Source organism: Candoia aspera, chromosome 2 (genome assembly GCF_035149785.1).
Source record: "Candoia aspera isolate rCanAsp1 chromosome 2, rCanAsp1.hap2, whole genome shotgun sequence".
NCBI classification, from domain to species: Eukaryota; Metazoa; Chordata; class Lepidosauria; order Squamata; family Boidae; genus Candoia; species Candoia aspera.
The window spans coordinates 106,041,317-106,062,356 of NC_086154.1; the positions used below are offsets into that span (position 1 = coordinate 106,041,317).

The following is a 21,040-nucleotide window of genomic DNA, read 5'->3' on the forward strand; positions in this document are numbered from 1 at the left end:
GGTTATGCTCCTATCATAGTTGGTGATGATTTGGTTTTGCATGAGTGTTTTGTATGCATTCCATCCATGGTTTATGGCCTACTAACCAGTGGTTTATTCAATAAATCTTGATTAAACCATGACTTAATATAGTGTGTGAACAAGTCAAAGTTTGTAAAGGTGTGGTTGGTACTGCAGCTCTTTTCCAGGTCACTCCTACAGAATTTATTGCAGTCTTGCCAGTTCTCAGAAACAGCAAAGTCTAACACATCTAGCTTTCACAGCTCCTGGAAATGGCAAAATTAAAACTTGGGGTTTGGGTGTATAAAACATATGTATTAAAGTCCTTCTTTTACATTCCAGTATAAAGTTGCTGTTGATTTTACAACCAACTTTAGACATGAAGATCTCTCTTTCTTCTCTTCCTTTATTTTAAAAATATTCTCTTCTCTTTTTTCTAGGACACACATGCAAAACATCAAAGACATTACTAGCAGCATCCATTTTGAAGCCTACAGAGTTAAGCGTTTAAATGAAGGCCAGAACGCACTCTCCAATGGTGTGGTTGACAAGGAAGAGTTGGTGGCCAATGAAATGTAATGCTCCGTACCCAAGCTAGGACCCACTTTCCACTTTCCCTTCCCTGTTCCCCCCTACTTCCTTTAAAACATGATCCTATAAATCCTCTGCTGGTGCCATTGTTCTTTTTTCCTCTTTGCCAGTGGTATCCAGGCTGCTGATGTTAATTGACCAAATAACAGCGCTTTCCATAACAAACATATCTTGCTCTTTTCCAGTCTCTGTGATGTGAAACATCTCTCCTGCCCTTCCTTTTAGGATATAGTAATGGATTGTTATAGGGACAGCAGGTTCAGGATGAACTCAACAGGTGGGGCTTTTCTGGAGTTTTGATATTATAGTGAACACTTTAGCAAGATCCTTGACCAGGACTGGTCCATGTTCCTTTCTTGGAGCTAAGGGAGAGACTCCCTATGATTGCGGCAGCTTGAGTCTCTTGAAACTTAGATGAGCAGAGATTGATCTTTCTCTTTCTGTTAATCAGGAATCAATTTGTCTTTTTCATAGATCCCTGTGATACTGTTTAAGCCAAGTAGGGTTGGCCCAAATATTTGAAGTGTTTTCTTGTATTGTGCCAATCTAGTAAATATGAAGCATGGCTATGTTAATGAGAAAAGAGGGTGCTATGCTTTTCTTACTGTCTCCATGCAGCTGTATTCCCAGTTGAGCAGTGGCATATCGGGACAATGTTGAAAGGGCAAAATCAGATCTGGATGAGGCAGCTGGATTGGATGAATGTGCCACAGGATCTTCTTCACTATATGGGTAGAAGAGAATTAAACAAAAGCCTATTTCTGCTCTCTCTGCTTCAGTGACTCAGATCCATAGAAATCTTTGCAAGCCACTTGGTTTATCTAGTGCCAAAGTTTATTGTTTTATAAATCTTGGAAAGGGCAGGGAGTTGTTTTTGTTTTATTTCCAGTGTGGGTGTTTTTCGCTTTATGTATCTAACTCCATCCATTTCAGGTGAAGATTGTTATGACTAGATACATTTTTAAAGAAATGGTAGAGTGATAGGAAGGTGTATGATGGTCGCATGGCACAATTCTACATTGCACTATACATTTCTTATCCAGCATGCCTGATTTCTTCCCCCTTCCCTTAAAATGACAACAATATTAGAGAGCAGCAAACTCAATAAAAGTGGTGATCTACTGTGGGATAGTATGGCGACTCTATTTTAAGAGTAAGCCACTCTTGGGAAACACAGATCATCCTGACTCTTGAAAAAGGCTCCTCTTTCATCTTCCTCACCCCCATCTCTGCCTTCATCAGGGCTGAAACCCCAAAACCTGCTGACTTTCCAGAAGTGAAAGGGTTCATCATACATTTGATTCAGGCTTCTGTACAAGCATTTATGGTATAGGCTTTCCTGTGGTAGAAGTTCATATGCTTTGTGCAAAGCCAGTGGAGAAGACTCCAGTTATTAATGTGGTTGTGCTCAGCTCCTTTTTCTTTCAAAATACTGAAGACATTCTTGAGGTCTGGAGAGGCTAAATTATCTCTGCATTCAGTTTTTGAGTGTAACTTTTCTACTTAAAGTTAAAGCATCCTGGGTATGCATCCATAGGTGTATCATGTAGGATGTTCATCTCAGTCTGAAAAGCCATGGTCTGCATTTTTCTGGCTTGGTACCCTCCAGATATGTTGGGTTTCAGGCCCCATAACTCCAAGGTTTAACCATGAAGCTGAATATCCAACACATCTGGCGGAAAGGCTGTGCAAAAATGTGCCAGTCCAGGATCTCTCAGATACTGCATGCCAAATGTTACATAGAAAGTTCTTTTAATATAGAATTCATTCACATTCTCCAACCAGTACTTATGCAGTGGTGGGATGACTATATTCCAAATGGGGACAAGGTTTCTGTCCTCTTCCTTTGAGGAAGCTAGAAGAGGCAACCTCTCCATAACAATGAAGACAGGGTGAGAACTGAATGCTAATTCGATCCAGACTTCACTCAGTATTTATGATTAATCAAGAAGTCCATAGGTTATAGCATTATTGTGTTTGAACAGACTCAAAAAGAGCCAGCTCTGAAAGACCACATGCTGTTAGACTCCTAACTGCTCCTTTTTGGAACTAGGAAGCAATACTGCTCTCTTCTGGAACACTCAGAAAAGAACAGCATATTGCGTTTTGGCTTCCTCCAGTGTTAAACGCTCTGGTTTCCCCTTCCTCATTTGGGCACCCATGCGGCCATTCTCAACAGGTAGAAATGCCTCAGGACAAGACATCAAACACCATCTGTAGGATGCTAGCAGATGAACGCGTCTTCATGCAGGTCTTCTAAGCGTATAAAGTCGTCTTCTGTGATCCATTGCTGTGTCCATCCTGCCCAGGGCAAAAGTTTTTCCCCCATGAATCCAGACTGTCAGGAGACGTTCTTGTCCCTTTGTCATTCCTGCCCATGGTGAATATGTCTTCAAGTACTCTTTGCTCTGAGGCTGTTATACATTTGATGTTGCAAGTACATCTAAACTGCCCTTTTTAAATTTTAAGTTGTCCCTCCCAAGTTAAAAGAGAAGAAAAATGGAAAAACTTTACTGAGCTGTGTTAAGCTGAGGAAAAATATTTTTTTTTACTTGCTGACTTGCTATATTTTAGCAAAATAAAAATTGTGCATTATCTAAAATATATAAATATATATATATATATTTCAAGTGCTTATGAAATGGGTAACTAAGAAATGGAGAAAGTCTCCCTACCTCCCCACCCCCACCCCCACCCCCACTCATTTCATTAAAACAAAAACTAAAGGTAGTTGTATCATCAATCATGTTTCCCAGTATTTCAGCCAGCAAAAGCAGGACTAAAACCGCTTTCTCCTTTTATATTGTATGTTTGGGGGAGTGTTTACTGAGTAAAACCAAAAAAGTTCATCCCAATTATTAAAAATGGCCTTTTTGAGAACAGTATGCATTATGATAAATTTAGTCCTGTTTTGTATAAATAATAGTGTTTAATATGTATTTCCAAAAATAAATGTTTCAAATGGAAATAATCAGATGAGGCTTTTTGGGGGGAGGGAGAGGTTGGGCTGAGACCCAAAGAGTATACATGTCAATCTTTTTTTCTCCCAACACTTCTACATACTGATTAGTTCAAGTATATGACCGACTGTGGTATTGTGCTAGAAAGAAGTCAGCCTTTAAAGGAAACTGGGCCTCAGCTGAAGAGAAAGCTGGAAGTGCTTTGTATTTTGCACATGGGTGCAGAGCGGATGATCTCTTACATATTCTCATTTGAACACAACAAGGAATCTTGACTCTCAGGATGATCAGAAGAAGGCGTTGTAGATCCTCATCACAGAAATAAATCCAACCAACTGTTGTTTATTCGGTAAGCCATTGGCTTTATGGGATATCCAGTTCCAGTTTAAAGAGGTCTAGTTTCAAGATCACAGTGCTCTGAATAAGTTGCCAAATCTGAATTTGAATTGCACATCCCATGATTCCAGGGTTGGCTAGCAGACCACAGAGAATCCAAAGTTACAAATCTGATAGGTCAGTAGACCCAACTCAGCTAAATTCAGAAGACAGCCAAATGATACAGCTGCCAAGCGGAGCCTTAGATATCACAGTAAGGTCCCACTGTATTTCTGGGTATCCTTGTCCTCCACAGAAAAAGTTTAGAAGAGATGTCCAGAATGTTCTTATCTGCAGTGCTATAGAACTTTTCTTGTTGACTTGTGCTGAACCATTCGAATATGATTCCAGGAATAATTATCAATGACTGTGTTTATCCCTTCATGATTAATACAAGCAGCAAAGGATCCTGTGGTACATTTAAAATCTTGACAGTTTTATTCTGGCATGCTTCTTTCTGAGTTAGCACCCACTATGTCAACAAAGTAGACGGCCTATGAAAGTTTATGCCACAGTCAGTCTTTTATGAAGCCACTTGATTGCTTTTCCTGCAACAGAGTAACTAACCTTCTGTGATACTGCTTTTCAGTCAATGGCATCATCCTGCCAGAATTCCTTAATGAGATCAATTTAAGTCTTAATAGCTAATCGATCCATCTTGACAGCTAGGTTTGTAGGCTCGCCCCCTAGTGCTAGATGCTTTCAGGTCAAGTCATTTTATTGGGCTACTGAGCTGTACTGATTTCCTGTGGCTATACTCTGAATTCCTTGTATTTTCTTAAAGTCTGGATTTGGTGATCAACAAGATGATTTCCCCTGTGATACTGAGATGTGAGTGGTGGAAGCATGGGTTGGTCTGTAAGGCCTAGAGGTAGGGTTCTGCTATGGCACTGAATATAGCCACCCTGGTGTTGTGAAAAATCTATTCCTGCCTTCTCCCTACCTCGCTTGCTCACAAGCCTTGAAGCCTAAACTTACCCACAAGAAAGGGAGAAAGTGTTGGTTGCTCTAGAATATTTGTCCTTAATATTGAACTGTAAAAATGTTCACTCTCATCACTTATAGGCTGCGTTATTTGAACTTTTCCTTACCAGGAAGGTGAGGCTGATCTACTGAAGAATGCCCAGTTTACAGATGACCCATAGTTAAGAATGGAGCCTATTGTAGCAAAATTGAAGTTAAATACACAATGGTTTGAATTAATTACACAATACTACTTAATACTGTTCCAGTTTACATACAAATTCGACTTAAAGACAGACCTTGGGAACAGGACTTGTTCTAAAACTGTGGGCTGACTAAATGACAGTATACAAAGGAGACACTAGGAAAAAATGAATTAATGAATATTTCACCTTTTCTCGAAGGGCTCAAGATGATGAACCTGATTATCTTTCCTAATTGTGTTCCCATAATAACACTGTGGATGGGGCTGAGAGAGAGTGATTGGCCCAAAGTCACTTGATGAACTCCATGTTTGACTTGGGACTAAAAGCAATGTCTTCCAGCCCAATATCCCTACTGCACTCACTGGCTTTGTGTGATGTCTGCTGACATACTGTAGGTCAAATTTTAAAACTCATTTAGGATATTTTAAGCTGCTTTTCTCAAAATCATGAAGGTAGCTATATAAATTGAATAAATAAATACATCAGGGCAAACCATCCAAGCAGTTGAAAGCCAACAGAAATTTCACAGAACATTACATTCTTTACAGTAAAACTGCTAAATTTGTGTAAAGATGGTGTTCATATTGCACTTGAGCAGATGCTGGGAACAGCACACACAAGACAATCCATAAATGAAATTAGGATGAGAATCCAGTAATTTCCAGAAGTGCGTTCCCCACCCCCCACCCCCTGGGACAACTTTGTTCAAGTCATTTCTTGCCTCCCCCTTTTCTATAGCTGCAATTTCACAAAATTAAAACTACTTTAAGTGAGTGCCATGTGATTTGGTTGAAATATTTAAGCATATATTTAAGGAAACCAGCTGGAGGGAGGAAGCTCCAATTTGCTGATTGCTGCCTATAATGAATGGGAGAAAGTAAGAAACGAATGCGGATGAAAGTCCCAAAGAAGGGGCTGAATAGCATAGGAAAAATGTGGCCGAAGAATTCCTATACTACCCTGTGACTACTGCCAATGGGGATGTGGGGCGGGGGGTCATAGAAAATTTCTGAGAGAGGGTGACTTGTGATGGAGATAGTTCTCTGTTCAGGATGAGTGGCCCCATTGCACCACACTGTTCCTGTATGAGAGAATCTGTGATAAATAAGAATAAAAGAAAACATAAATAATTAAAGTGGCTCCCAAAACGTCTGCCTGATTTAAAAACTAATTACTTGGAAGGTAATCATCACCAGAAATTGCATATCTTTACCCACAGTGCTGTTCTCCCCCTCTCCTCCCCCCTGCCTCCTGCCAGATCTTTCTATCTCCTAATCACTATCCAGGACATCAGTATTCAGGATTATCTTTTATTGCTTGCAGACAATAAACTGGACTTGACTCTTCCATCTCTCTGATTAATAACTTCTTTGGAGTCATATCCCAAACTGCAATAAATCCTCACTAGAAATAGCAATCTAGGATCCAGGGTTTCAGTTTTTAAAGGCACCCATCAGGCAGTATTCTCACCATCAGAAGCAAACGGTGTCAAACTGCAATGTGGTGGAGTGACACAAAACGTTATCTGGTTAAACCAGCACTATCATTTAAGATGGCTTGAAATTTAAGGGCAGGAGATGGTAGATCCAGTCTGAGGGGTTGACTTATTTTCACTAGAACTCCAGTTTTGGTAAATGAGCTAGGTCCAAAATGGTGGTTCTGGAAATTGGGGGACATAAGTCCACAAATCTGCATCAGAGTTATTACAAATCAGGGGACCCAGCAGTCTAATTCCGATCTTTAAATGGCTACAAAGAGACCAGGAGTGGCAGTGTGGTGCCCACGATACCACCCAAAGCTTTACCATCCAGTTGGAACCCCTTGCTGATTTACTTCAAAATACTGAGATTGGAGGGTCCATTCTGATCTGTGTTGGGCCTACCTCTGCATGAAGAACTCTCTTGTGTAAGGGAGAACGAAGTCCCAATAGCCTTCCCTAAACTGCTGCTGCCTGGACGTGCTGGGATTATATTTCCTAGGGAACGTGAGAGCTGGAGAACCAGTGGAAAGCACTAAGCTGGAGAAGACAGCTTGGATGCATATAAGATGGGTATTTGGAAAGCTGCGGAAAGAAAAGCTAGACCTGCTGAAATTATTTTACCTAATTATTGAGGATTTGAGAAGAATTGTTACATTTTTTTTAAAAAAAACTGACTCTGTCGCTAAACAATTAAGCTGTTTTGCCCCTAGTTATCTCCAGGCTAGAAAACCATATGAGTGGATTCTAAGACACTCCCAACTCCATCAGACATGGACATTTGAGTAGGAAAGCAGAAATTCTGAGCCAACTTTACGACAGCTAGAATCCTGTACAGATTCAACAGATGCATGTCAAGGATGCTAAATCAAGGAGTTCTGAGCAATTCTGCCAAAAAAAAAAAAAAAACCTCCACTATCATTTCCACATGCTGTATGTTGCTGGACCCTGCACTCCTGGAAGATAAAGACGGGATGGTTTCAACACAGTGCTTTGTGGGCGTGCCCATCTGCCCAGAAAACAAACCAACAATTTTTACAATGTTTACAATTGTAAGCTAGAGTGGGAACACACTAGGACAACGCATTCGCTCGATTTGGCCTTCTGGTGAATGAGTCTTTTGTGACATCAGGACCATCATGGCAGCTAGCCTGTGGATGAGAATGCTTCCACTGTGACACCCTTGTGTGGGAGTGCCCATAGCATTCTCCTACCAACATGAACAAGGGCATGGTAGATTTGAGGTTCAAATCATGTTGATGCAAGTGTAAGCATAAGTGTAGTGATAGACAGACAGACAGACAGACACATCTAAAATACTTTTAAAGGAAAAAGAGTGCCACACTGGAAAAGGTTGAGTGGGATGACGTGTGTATAGATTTTGAATTAAATATTAACTTGCTCTATTGGGTTGATAAGAATAAACACTGCTATCAATAATGCATCTACTCATTATTAGTGTGGCAGCAGATCACTACAACTAAAATTGCACAAACAATTCCATTCAATCCCATTCCCTTTTCCTACCTCCATCCCCATTTATCATTAATATTTGATGATGGCATGCCCTATCTTAATAGTTAATAGATATTTTTTTAATGGTTGGCTCAACTTCTATAGAGCTTTTTACACAAAGCACAGGGCTCACTTATTAGTCATGTGTATCAACATTTCCCAAAATGTTCTTGTTCTTGGAAATAGCTTCTTCTCAGATTCATCTTGCTCCAATCAACAGAATTATATCCTCAATACAAGTATATCTGGGTAAAGCAAAGGAATGACTGTAAGAAGTTGGGAGATTACATTTTGAAATAGCAGTTATTCCCAATAATCAAACTTAAACAAATGGGAAGCCTGAGGCAGGTTCAAGAGATTTGTAACTATGAAATTAACCAAAGTCGATGTCTCATTAAGGCATGGCTGTATCTGAATCATTTAGGGGTCTTCAGATGTTGTATGTTTCTTCTAACCACATTCACTATTTCAACCACTTCTGCTTTAGTGTAGAAAACAGAATCTGGTGAAAGATGAGATCCATCAAATAAATCATGTAATCTAATTTTATTTATTCAATTTGTGTCTCAATCAATCAAATCTTTATTACGGTCATGGACCAATACAATAGTGTTGTTCTGTAAGACAAACATAGTCATGCTTGAGATATTAACGGCAAATAATAAAAGTATATACTAAAATCAGTTAAAGTACACTAACTTTCTATCTATCTCTACATGCAGGGTCTAGGATGTAGCCTATTTTAACTATTAGAAAATATAATTTTTTTCCAAAGTATATTAGATATAAAACATACAAAACTACGACTATGTTGCATATGTAAATAAAATTATAAAAAGTTTACTATTATATACAAGACAGTTACGAAGGTTGGCCTCTCTTGATGTGTCGGACCTTCATTGCTGCAGCGCAGAACCTGGCTACCTGCACCATAACTGTAGAATTTTCATCTATAAGCAGCAATTGCATATACTCAGGATCTGTGTGTCCAGGATGTTTACTAATCAGTGGTGTAATGAATTTAATGCGGATGTCTTTGTAGAAGGCACAGTGCAGAAGGACATGGTCTGTGGGTTCGACCGCCCCTGAGTCACATGGACAAAGCCTTGCAACCAATGGAATTTTTTTTATATTTGCCCTCCAATACCGCAGATGGGAGAGCATGGCAGCGGGCTAAGGAGAAGGCTCTCCGATGGATGGGAATTTTGAGTTGCTCGAAGTAGCTAGTGGCAGAAACAGAATATTTTTTATGCTCAGGAGACAGGAAAAGTGGTGCCTTCCCTATGCCTGTTTGCCTCTCTATATCCTTTATCCTATGTTTTAACTCTAAATTTGCTTGATTGAAGTCCATCTCTAGAAGAGTAGCTGGAGTGTATCCTAGCTTTAAAATATTTGAATTAATGGCCTTCATCCATGATGATTGAAAGTTATCTTGAAAAATAAGAGGCCCTTAGGATATAGTTTAAACTTTAGCCAGAGGATTAGAGAGGCTAAACTCACTTTAGACACAACCCTAACCACGCCGGTTTCAAGGTGTAGGTGAGCGTTTGACACACAACTAGGTGTCTGAAGGAACGCTCTGATAAATTTAGTTTGTACTTTTTCCAGTGGTGTAAAACATGAGCGGGAAGGTCCTACTAAAGTCCCATAAAGAAGTTGGGCTAATGACTTGGCCCGAAAGAGTTTAAGTGCTGCTGGAACATAGAAACCCCCCTTATATTGGAAGAATTTTAAAATGGTGTTGGCCGATTGTTGTCCAATGGCTGCAGCATACTTGCAGTGAGCTTTCCTCAAACCCGTAGCGTGAATAACTATACCTAGGTACTTGAAGCTGGACACTTGCTCTATTTTGTGTTCACGGACGTTCCGTGTGTCACGCTTCGGTCTTTTTGCGAAAGCCATTGTTTTGGTTTTCTGGTAGTTTGTTTCCAGCTTCTGGCTGTCGCAATAGAGAGCCAAAGATTTCAGAGCTCTTTTAAGTTCTATGGGGGTTCTGGGTAGAACTAGAGCATCATCTGCATAGAGTAGCATAGCAATTCTGCAATCTCCTAATTGGGAGGGTGGAATTCTGGCTTATTTAAGCGGTTCACCAAATTATTGATATAGAGGTTGAAGAGTAGAGGGGCCAAAATACAGCCCTGTTTCACCCCCTTTTGGAGTTTTATCAGCTTTGAGCGGGCCCCTTGCCTATTGCACCTAATCTTAAGGGTTGTGTTGGTGTGAAGGGCACAAATTAGATGGAGAAGACTGCGGTTGATTGATGTTGCTCCCAGCTCCTCCCGAAGTCTATTTCTGGAAACTGAATCAAAGGCTGCCTTCAGGTCTATAAAGGCAGCGTACAAGGCTGTTATTTTATTTGACAAATATTCTTCAATTCAGTGCTGTACAGTTTGTGTCTCATGTTTTTATTGAGGCAAATATTCTGAACAATCCACACGTTTTTAAAAAATCCAGAAGGTTGGAATATACATTTAAAACAATGCTAACAGCGATTCTTTTTTATCTTCAGAGAATCAGGGCAACGACCGCCGAAGACGGCGATTCTGTAACCAGGGAACGTGGTGGAGAAAATGCTCTCCCTTGTGTCCAGTCAACCTCTGACCAAAAAGCGTCTTCAGAAAGGCCTTTCTGAAGATGGTCACTCCAGAATAGATTTGTAAAGGAGAAGTAGTTGCTCAGACATTTAGAGCCGTAAAGGTTCATAATAACATCACAAACTGTGACCAGGGGCAACCGGCCATCAGTATAGTGTCTTGTGGTCCATGGACATTGTACTAGATGCTGTATTTTCAGTTAGTTGCAACTCCTGGTCACTTTTTAAGGGTACTCCATAGGCGATACTTTCACATAGTCAAGACAGAAGGTAAGCAACATGAAACTAACTGCTGCCAAATCCAGTCTGCTCAAGAATGGTCATGGTACACTAGCCATAATTCCCTTGATGAGCTCCTCCTCACAGCTATGTCTATGGCTCCAGGAAGAGCTTAGAAACAATGAGAACTCTCAGACCCCCCTTTTTCAGGAGGAGTGTAATCATGGGCTCAGTTTCTTATTTACTGACAACACACCCACCTTGATGGGATTTAATTTAAGCTTTTTCACTCTTGTATAGCTTTGGTGATACTCAAGAGTGCAGATTACTAAATAGTAAGAAACAATAGGTTTGGGTGTGATCAGAATACTGATGACCCCTAACTCCAGACTTCCAGATTACCTTTCCATTGGTTTCATATAGATGCTGAACAGCACAGAGGACAAGGAGGAACCCTTTGGGACATCACATCAACAGCCCAGTTATTGAATCATAATCTGTCTTGCATGTGGTCTGACAGAACCAGAACTACTGAAACCCATGGGCCAGTCCTACCATACCATCCATCTGGCGAAGGGGAAAATATTCTCTAAGTTGGACCTGAGGGAGGCATTCCCACATCGCAGGCATTGCCCTTTCACAAGACGGCTCTCCCTCTCCTCCTGCCAGCCCGTACGTCCTGCTCTGTCAGTGGTGGCCAGTGGTTTAGCCGTCCTTGCCATGGCCGTTTGCTTGGGACCCCTCCTGGTTTGTGCGAACCTAGCCTGGGCTTGCTCGACATTCGCCGCTAGTTGAATCCAGTCATATAGGGTGAGCGGATCTGCCCTTCCTAACGCCCATCTCAGTAAGTCGGGTCTCATTCCGTCTTTGAACATTTCTATTAGCGTGGTTGGCGACCAATCATCCACCTTGGCCGCTAGGGCTTGGGATTCTAGGGCATAATCTGCCACGGACTTTGATCCTTGGATCAGTTCCCTCAAAGCCACCTTAGCCTTTTCTTTTGCTAACGGGTCAGCAAAATGCATTTTTAGCGCCCAGAGAAAGTCTCTGAAATCATCGAATTCCAGGGCGTCCATCTCGGTTAACTGGACAAACCAGTCAGCTGCCCTCCCCTCCAGTTGGGTAGCTACAGCGTTTATCTTTGCCCTCTCCGAAGGGAACAGCCTCCCAAACTCCTCCATATAGCTTTTTGCATTAGTCAGGAAGAAGGACAGTTTTGTGGGATCCCCATCAAACTTGACATTGAAATCCCTATACCTGGCTCTTTGCGGGCTGCTCTTCCTCTCCTTCCTCCCGGCCCTCCTCCTGGGCTCTGGAGACCTCTTCTCCCAAGGGGGGAGGGGACTCACAGCTCTGACTTTGGGACTCTTCCTCCGATCTCTGCTTCGTCCCCTCCCGGCATCCTCGGCCCACCGCGGGGACGACGGGGACGCCCGCCGGGGACTGTGCGGTGGTGATCCCCCCCAGTACCTCCTCCGGTCTTTCCTCCTCATGCTCGGGGGGGGGGGGGAAGGAGAAACAGATGGAGACAACCGTCTGTAACGATATTCCCTTCTTCCTCTATCCTGGCTGCCCCTCGCAAATGACATCCTTGCCATCATGTCTTCCAGAGACTTTACCCTGGCTTCCAATCTCTGTGATTTCTCACTGGCCTCGGAGATGTCCGACCCACTCCTCACCCTTATGGCCACATCTGGGGACAGCGGATACTTTGGCTTCCCAGGTGCCTGGGGCGTTCCGGACCGGGTTCCCTCGTCCTTCCTGACCACTTTGGACTTTACCGCTTTCGCAGTAGCTGAGCTGGCGTCTGAGGTCTCCGACAGCTCCTCCGACTCTGGCGTGAGGGTCCTTTCCCTTCTTTGCCTCATGGAATCCGGTTCCCCCACGCTGGAATCCTCACTCTCTCCCAAGCGAGAAGTAGGTTCAGTCATCACTAACACCATCCATGACTGATGGTATCAAATATCTAGGAGAACAGAGAGGGCCACACAATGCCTATCCAGTTTCCAGTGCAGGTTACTTAAATTTCAACTCCCAGCAATCCCTGTATGGGGGAGATGGGTGGTGATAAAAAAATATGATAAATAAATAAAATAAAAAATCCCACCAAATAGGGCAGTCATAATGGATGCTGAGAAGTATCACTTAGCAATATCTTGTTGACCACTCTTCTCTAAGGTAAAATTGGTGGCCTTTCACAGTGAATGTGTAGTGTGCTGGGCATTTCCCCCTTATTACAATGCACAGGCTCAGCCATTTCGAAAATGCAGACTGGTTTAAAATAGCATCCACCTCTTTCCCCTTATCATATGTCTGAAAAAGGTAATTTGATTTAATGGAGACTATACTAATATGCAGACAAAGCCTCTCACCTCATTTATCTTATAATGCTGCAATGTAGAGGTCCAATTTTGTGCTCCAAAGGAGTTTACTATTAGCAATACCAACAGAGAAATTATTCTATGACCTCCTCTTGGGATAATATCTGCCAAACTTTTTCAACAGAAACTATGCATTCCCACCAGAAATAAACTTGCATAAATAACCATTAAAGCAGCACTTTCTGTTTCCTGCTTTATTTGTTAGATTTATACCACTCCTTTCCTTCAGGAGCAAAAAGCAGCTCATGTAAGGGCCACCTCCTCCCGTCTCCCCCACAACAACCCTCTGAGGTAGGGTGGGCTGAGAGAGAATGACCGGACTTTGGAAGGGGCAGGGAGATGTAGCTGTTTCCCCCCCCATAACTGCCATTTGCAGTGGAATAGCCACCTGCCACAGTGGCCATAGCTGCAGACAATCTAGTTACAGTACAGCAGGAACGTTGTTTTCATTAAAAACCTAACAGTGATCAGATGAGGTCAACCTGTACCCCATGGAAGTTTAAAGCATAATACACTGGCTAGCCGTTCAAGAGCCAGAAGATAAATTTTGCTACAACAATCTAATCAGTCAACCCCTTGAAAATGAATATAAAAATGTTACCCTTGAATGTAACCTTTGGTTAGTGTCCTTCAGCACTCCAAGAAGGTAAGTGACAGTCTTACCAACAAGGTGTGAAGCTCTGAAGGGAAGTGTAATGTCTGCGTTACCTAGCTTGCCATTAAATTTGATTCACAATTGATTAGGTTAGAAATCTCTTTAATGGAGTGTAGTACACGGTACGGTGAAAAAGTAGCGAATAAAGGTTCCCGCGCTTTTCCCAAGTTAAACAGTCCAATGAATTCAACCCCTTCCCACTTCTTCAGTACGCAGACCCCCTTTTCTTGCCAGTCCATTCAGTTCTGTGCAAATGTCTGCAATGGCTCTGTCGATCGACCTTGGATGCCAGAGATAGTCCAAACAAGATGCTTCCACACCCCTGGCATGTCCCCCTCCCACTTCTGCTGACCCACAAGTCCTAACACGTGTTAACTCTACTCATGCATGTGAATCCAATCAGGTGTTCTGAGAACGTTTGATGGGGGAGTATGACAGGAAACTTCAATGCAATGAAGAATTGATTGAATTCGCCCCATTGAAACAGAGCCAGGAACTGGAGAGGGGGACCCAATTTGATGCAGTGAATTGAATCAGGGGACTGTGAAATACTTCAGTGTTTCACAAAGCACATGGCTGTTTCAATGACATTTCTGCTATTTGGGGAGTTATAAAGCCAGTATTTCTTGTTGCACCAGTACTTCCTTATATGGTGAATGCAGGGGGGAGAGTCTTGACTGGTGTGATGGGGTCTCTGAAATGGACATGAGCAGCTGGCCAATGAGATTTGAGCATCTCATTCAGCCCACTCCCTGTGAAAGCTCTTTGGGGCAGTGAGGCTAACCTTGTGCTGGGCTTCATTTCCTTCCTCAGTTCTCAGTTCTTTTAACTGAAGGCAGCCATAAGCCTTAACTTTGCAATCTCTGATACTTCTTCACTGGTCCTTCCAACACAACAAGACTTCAACTTGCAGCATGATGATTATGGGCTCCAGGAGAACCAATCCAATAGACACTCATGGGTCAAATGGTAATTTTAAATTTGGCATGTTTGGATTGGGTTTAAGGCTTTACAATGAGTGAATGAGTCTCAGGCTAACATTTCAGATGCTAGCCATTTACTTGTTTTTTAGAATGGGATGGAAAGGTTAGTAATGACATTTTTGTTGTATCAGCTTCTTTTTCTAGGGCAGTCTATTTCTGTGCCATTGCCTCTCTTTTATGTACAACTTTTTTGACTATACCCTGTGGACATCCATGATTGAATGTAACACCAAGATTGACACCCCAGAAAAGCAAGGGGGAAAAAAAGAGCTTATATTTTAAAACAGTTTTTGAAAGACACTATTTTAAACTTTGAGTAAAATGCTTCCTGCATTGATTCAACAGAATTTAGGTTTTTTGCTGGCAATTTGAAAGCTGCAATACTGTGTTTTCCTCATTCCTGCTATCTCTGCCTTTAAAAAAAATGCAGAGGGGATATTTCAACAATGTATTATGATGATGCCCTTGAAGGTATCCTGCTGAAACTTGGCAGGGTTAATGTCCTCTAAAGAATCCCCCATTGCTGCTATTTTCAGCTCACACTGGCCAAAAATGGAGCAGCTGCAAACATTTCTGTGCTTCCCCGCTATAGCATATGGCTGAATCCTTTATTTGAATCAAATCCTGAAGCAGATTGAAACAACTCAGTTTGCTATCTAATCCCAAATTGCAAAATTTAATTGAATCCTTCCATGTTCAGATCTTGATCTCCAGTTCAACTGAATGAAGCTGATTTGCCCATGTCTGGCACCTATTACATAGCGACTGGGTTCACACATTCACTAAATTGGAATGTAGTTTGGTTTTAACTTTGCACATGAACCCACCCAATTATGGTTTGTAAACTATGTGTATGGCCCAACCATATGTAGTTTGTTCAGCAAACTATGGCTAAAACAAACCATTACTTATCAGGTTATGTGAACCCAGTCTAAAAGTTCAGAGCATTTGGACTATTTTTAGGTTTGCCTCCCTGGATGTAACTTTTCATACTAGTTCCGACTGATGGTGAACACCACTGAAATTAGACCTGCCAACAAACCATCAATAAATCTCCAACTCTAAACTGCCTTCTGGTATCACAGGGCCCTCTGAGAATGAAATCTTTTCCCTTGCAGTAGATCATATACTTTATGATAACACACATTGTATATGGTACTTTTAAGGTAGCCTTTGCCAAGTTGGGGACCTCCAGATGTGTTAGATGTCAAATCCCTTAACTTCCAGCCAGCATCACCAATGAAACTGAACCTCAGAGAGCTTCAGGTTGGCGAAGGCTTTTCTGTGGGATATGTTGGGCAGATTGAGCGCAAGGATGTCATTAACCTTGACTAACATATGTCATCCAGTCACTGAACATGTGAACATTAACAAATGTTCTGTTTAAGAAGGTATGAGTAGGAGAACACAATAGCTGGTGGTCGATTTACACATGCAGGTTTTTAGACCTGTCAAATGATGGGCATACAGAGGAGTTTAGGACTGCTGCAATTCCATCGACCTACCTCAATACACAGTTCATGAACTGGTCATAAAATGTGTATCGAGGTAGCTCCACTTTGCTTGCCACTTGACCCTTATTCTCAGAGACCAACATTGACAGCAGTGCTCCAGGACAAGCTACTTTCAGATCACAGTTCTTCAGTCCTTCCATCTTGCGTGACTACTTAAATTGTCAGATTTAACATTTTTATTATTTGTAACTGTGCTGTTCCCAGCACAATAGTCCTTGGCTAGGTCCTCTAGGTGCTAATGTAGTTGTAATAATCATCATAATCATCATAATAAGAGTGTCAGACTATAGCTTAGGACTCCCTGGGTTTTGTCTGCCAGAGTCAGCCCCTGCCTATTATTAAAGTTGGGGGGGAGGTCAGGGTTGTGTGCAATGAAGCAGCCACACTATAATTTAGCAATTACTGTAACCCACACTTGCAATTTGAATGGTTTTGTACAAACTCTTATCCGTGCTTTCTCTCCACTTAGTTTAATGCTTAATTTGATAAGCTGCCTTTAACCCACTCAGCGCTGGCTGTTATCCTAATGGTTGGGGGGAAAGAAATCCTACAATTAATCCAACAGCCCGGAAACTGAGAGGCTTGGTCACAGTCCTTGGTGGTCTGGTTTGGGAGATGGGAGGGTGGGTTGGCTGTGTAACCTTCAGGAAGCCACCTTAAGCTCTCAGAGCCTCCCACACAGCCCATCTGTGCGATGTCATTAATTATTACCTACCTTGCAGCGGGTATGTTGGGGGGGAGGGCAGGAGGAATGAAGTGTAATTAATGAGAGTTGGTGTTAGGAGAGTTAAATGCAATGTTTTATCCCCTGCTGTTCAGTAACTTGTATTTATTCCTTTCAATAGCATTTCCCACAGGTTCAAGTGTTGAGAACTGTGATTCCTTCAAGCCCAGCAGTCAAGTTAACCAGCCACTTAGAAGTGAGCCTCTGTTTTTGCTTGGTGCTATACTGCTGGTGCAGAAGAGTTCCATAGAGGAATGTGGCTAATGCAGAATCCTTGCACTCTTCTGACCTGGAACTCTTCTGCCTATGGATGACAAAATAAAACCACACAGAGTACATAAGAGCAGGAGGAACTTTTCATTGTTTCAAGCAGGCAACTGGGCCTACAGGCCTTTCTAGCATTGGCATTCCCATATTGTGGGAAGGTTGACAGGCCTTCATGAAATAAAGGAGTCTCTTGCATTTCAAAGAGCTCGAAGCGGGGGTGGGGGCCAGGATCGCTGTCTGAATATGGTGCTTCTGAAGGGATCTGTGGGATCTGCTGTGCCTACTTCCACATCTGTTAGAGCAAAGGGAAACCTCACATTTGTAATTCCAGCGCCATTTGTATTATTCATGAAAATTATATATATCATGTTATACTTATTAATAATAAAGATACTAACAGCACATATGTTGTTATGAGGATAAATATTGGCCACAATAAATGTTCTTAAATTTAATGAGAGGGTCTCAGAGCTGTGGGATCCTGTTGGTTCCCATGTTGTGGCCTGAGGTCCAGTCACATTAAAGGATGCTATCTATAGAGGTGAATCCTGGAAGGAATATTTCAATGGCCTACTGTCATGAGTACTGATGGCGAGCAGGAGGGGGCCCCTATCCAGGGGGGAAAACTCATGCATAGTACTGAGGAATTAAGCAGCCATTCAAAGAGACACAGATCAGACCCGCCTTGACTTTTGGGGTTTATCTGTCTCGGTTTTTCCCACGCTTCTTCAGTTTGTTAGGATTTTCTGTCCTAACAGTCAGGAATCACGCTGAGACGAGGAATAGGTCTCTAGTGTTTATTACTGCTATGTAAGACAGAAAATCCTAACTAACTGAAGAAGCATGGGAAAACCCAGACAGATAAACCCCGAAAGTCAAGGCGGGTCTGATCTGTGTCTCTTTGAATGGCTGCTTAATTCCTCAGTACTACACATGCATTTTCCTCCCTGGATAGAGGCCCCCTCCTGCTCACCATCAGTACGCATGACACCTACCATCTAAATGTATATCCCCCTTCTCTGCATATACTCCTAGAATCTAGGGTGGGGAACTGTTATTTATTTATGAAACTTGTGCCTACCACAATTAAGGAAATTCTTGCAGCCTTACAATGCCTCTATAAAACAATGCAATAAAACATCCACAGTACAAAAACAAGCAAAACTTAAAAACAGTATAATTACTAAACCAATAAAAATTGGTGGCAGTACTTCATACACCAAATGTTCTTTGGAATAATTAGTTTTTAATGACTTACGGAAATCTAGCGGTGTGGGAGCTGATCAATTTTTTGTGTGTGTAGAGGGGAGGATATTTCAGAGTGCAGATGTAGCAACAAAAAAAGCATTTACTGTGAACTTCCATCACCTTATTTCTCATAAATGGAGAATCATTAGCAAGTTCTCCTCGTACATACAAGTTGGATGGGCTGACCTTGACTGGAGAAGCCAATCCTATAAGTACCTTGATGCTATGTCATGGAAGACTTGCAACGTTAAAGCCAACTCTTTGAAGCCTATGGGAAGCTTGGTCTCAGATCCCACATATAGCTGGCAGAGTTACATTCTCTCCCACTGAAAAAATTGAGAGAACAATATTTTTTTAAAAATTAAGAAAGGGAAAAAAGTTCTTTTCCCTTTCATTTTCTGGTTGATGGCTTGGTGCTACCCCAAGGTCTTAGGCAGACAAACTCACTTTATTATGATAATTAATCAAAACCATTAAAAGATCAAAGGGAGAAACAGTAAGTATACATTTTTATCAAGGCTGGCTGACTTTGTTTTACTGAAATTAAAAGATCTCATTTACTATGATGTAATCATTGAGCCTCATGTGGCACAGAGTGGTAGATGGCAGTATTGCAACTGAAACTCTCCCCACAACCCGAGTTCGATCCCAGCAGAAGCTGGATTCTCGGGTAACCGTCTCAGGTCGACTCAGCCTTCCATCTTTCCAAGGTTGGTAAAATGAGTACCCAGCTTGCTGGGGAAGGTGATGACTGGGGAAGGCAAACCACCCCGCTATAGTCTGCCAAGAAGGCATCGTGAAAGCGGTGTCCCCCCAAAGGGTCAGACACGACTTGGTGCTTGCACAGGGGACCTTTCACCTTTCACCACAATTATTACTTGAGGAATTCAGTAGACACTAGTACAAAATCTGGCTACCGGCATTGCCCTTTTGGGGTGGCAATTGTCTGCAGGAACATGAAGAGGGCCCCTGAGTTCTCAGTGGGATGCCCTTTTCATCCCCTCTACACCACATGGATGCAAACCTATCATGTAGAGGTTTTGACACAATCTGCTTACTCACACAAAATGGATCCTATTAAAAGCCTGTCTCCTAGGGATTTAATTTAATTTATTTGATTTAGGCACTGCCCAACTCTGGGCAACTCACAGTATAACAATGAAAATGAAATCCAATACAGTTCAAAAACATAACCAGCAAATAACTAATAAGTAAAAGCAGATAAAAAACAAGATGGCAAATCCGGCCAGCAACAAAACTCAAAAGGGGATCCAGCCACCCGAGCCCAGAGCCTGGGAGAGGAGCCAGGCCTTCAAGGCCCTCCAGAACACCATCAGGATAGGAATCACCCACATTCCAGAGCGCAGGTGCTGTAACAGAGAAGGTATGTCTCCTGTGTCCCAAAAAATGATACTGTTTAACTGAAGGGACCCAAAGTGTGCCAATGCTGTCAGTTCGTATTGGCCAGGCAGACCCCATGGGAGACAGACAATCCCTCAGATAACCAGGCCCTATGTTGAACTTTAAAACAGGGGAAGAACAGGTTAAAGTAAGTATGACAAAGGGGGCTAAGAACTTTGGTTATAATATACAGATGGACCAATGGGAAAATATGTGGTTAAAAGGGTTGAAATTTACATTAATGATCTTAAAAGAGAATTTTTATAAAATGATGTGTCATTGGTATATGGTGCCAGAGAAATTATCTAGAATGTATAAAGGCACTTCAAATGTATGTTGGACATATGAACAACATGAAGGGACGTTTTATCATGCTTGGTGGACATGTGAAAAAAGTTTTAAAAATTTAGATTCAAATACATATTTGATACAGAGGATTTTAAAGATTAATATTAAATTGAAGCCAGAACGTTTCCTTTTAGGGGTAAAGGTAAGAAAAAAGCCATGGACGATTATTTCAATATATGGTTCTTGCGGCGAGATTATTATATGCACAGAGATGGAAAGATTTGACACTACCCACTGTGGAGGACTGGTTGCTGAAGATGATGGATCTTGCTGACATGGATACATTCTTTGATTAGAGAAAAGACACTGTCTACATTTATTGGTGACTGGAAACCCCTTAGGGACTTTTTGTGTAAAAATGAAAAAAATGAATTGTGATTTATGATTTTGATGACCAGACAGAATAGATTATAGAAGGAAGAGTATTATGATGTAAGTTTAGAGAGAGGGTTAAAATATAATTGTACTTTTAACTGCTGTAAAGAATATTGGAAGCCATTTCTTTGTGTCTCTTTTCTATTTTTCCTTTTCTTTTCTTTTCTTTTCTTTTCTTGCACTTTTTACTTTTTCTTTTATTTCTTCCTTTTTCTTTCTTCTTCGTTACTTTATATTAGTTTGGA

General features: G+C 41.7%; 1 protein-coding gene across 4 annotated transcripts in view; it reads left to right on the forward strand.

The window, feature by feature from the left end:
* Positions 1-3,562, forward strand: part of SEPTIN9 (septin 9) — a 238,326-nt gene extending 234,764 nt beyond the window's left edge. For all 4 annotated transcript variants that reach the window (XM_063292841.1, XM_063292843.1, XM_063292842.1 and 1 more), the window contains one exon: positions 441-3,562. In XM_063292841.1, coding sequence (XP_063148911.1) covers positions 441-579 — 139 coding nt within the window. In that variant the 3' untranslated portion in view covers positions 580-3,562. The remainder of the gene's footprint in view (positions 1-440) is intronic.
* The last annotated feature ends 17,478 nt before the right edge of the window (positions 3,563-21,040 follow it).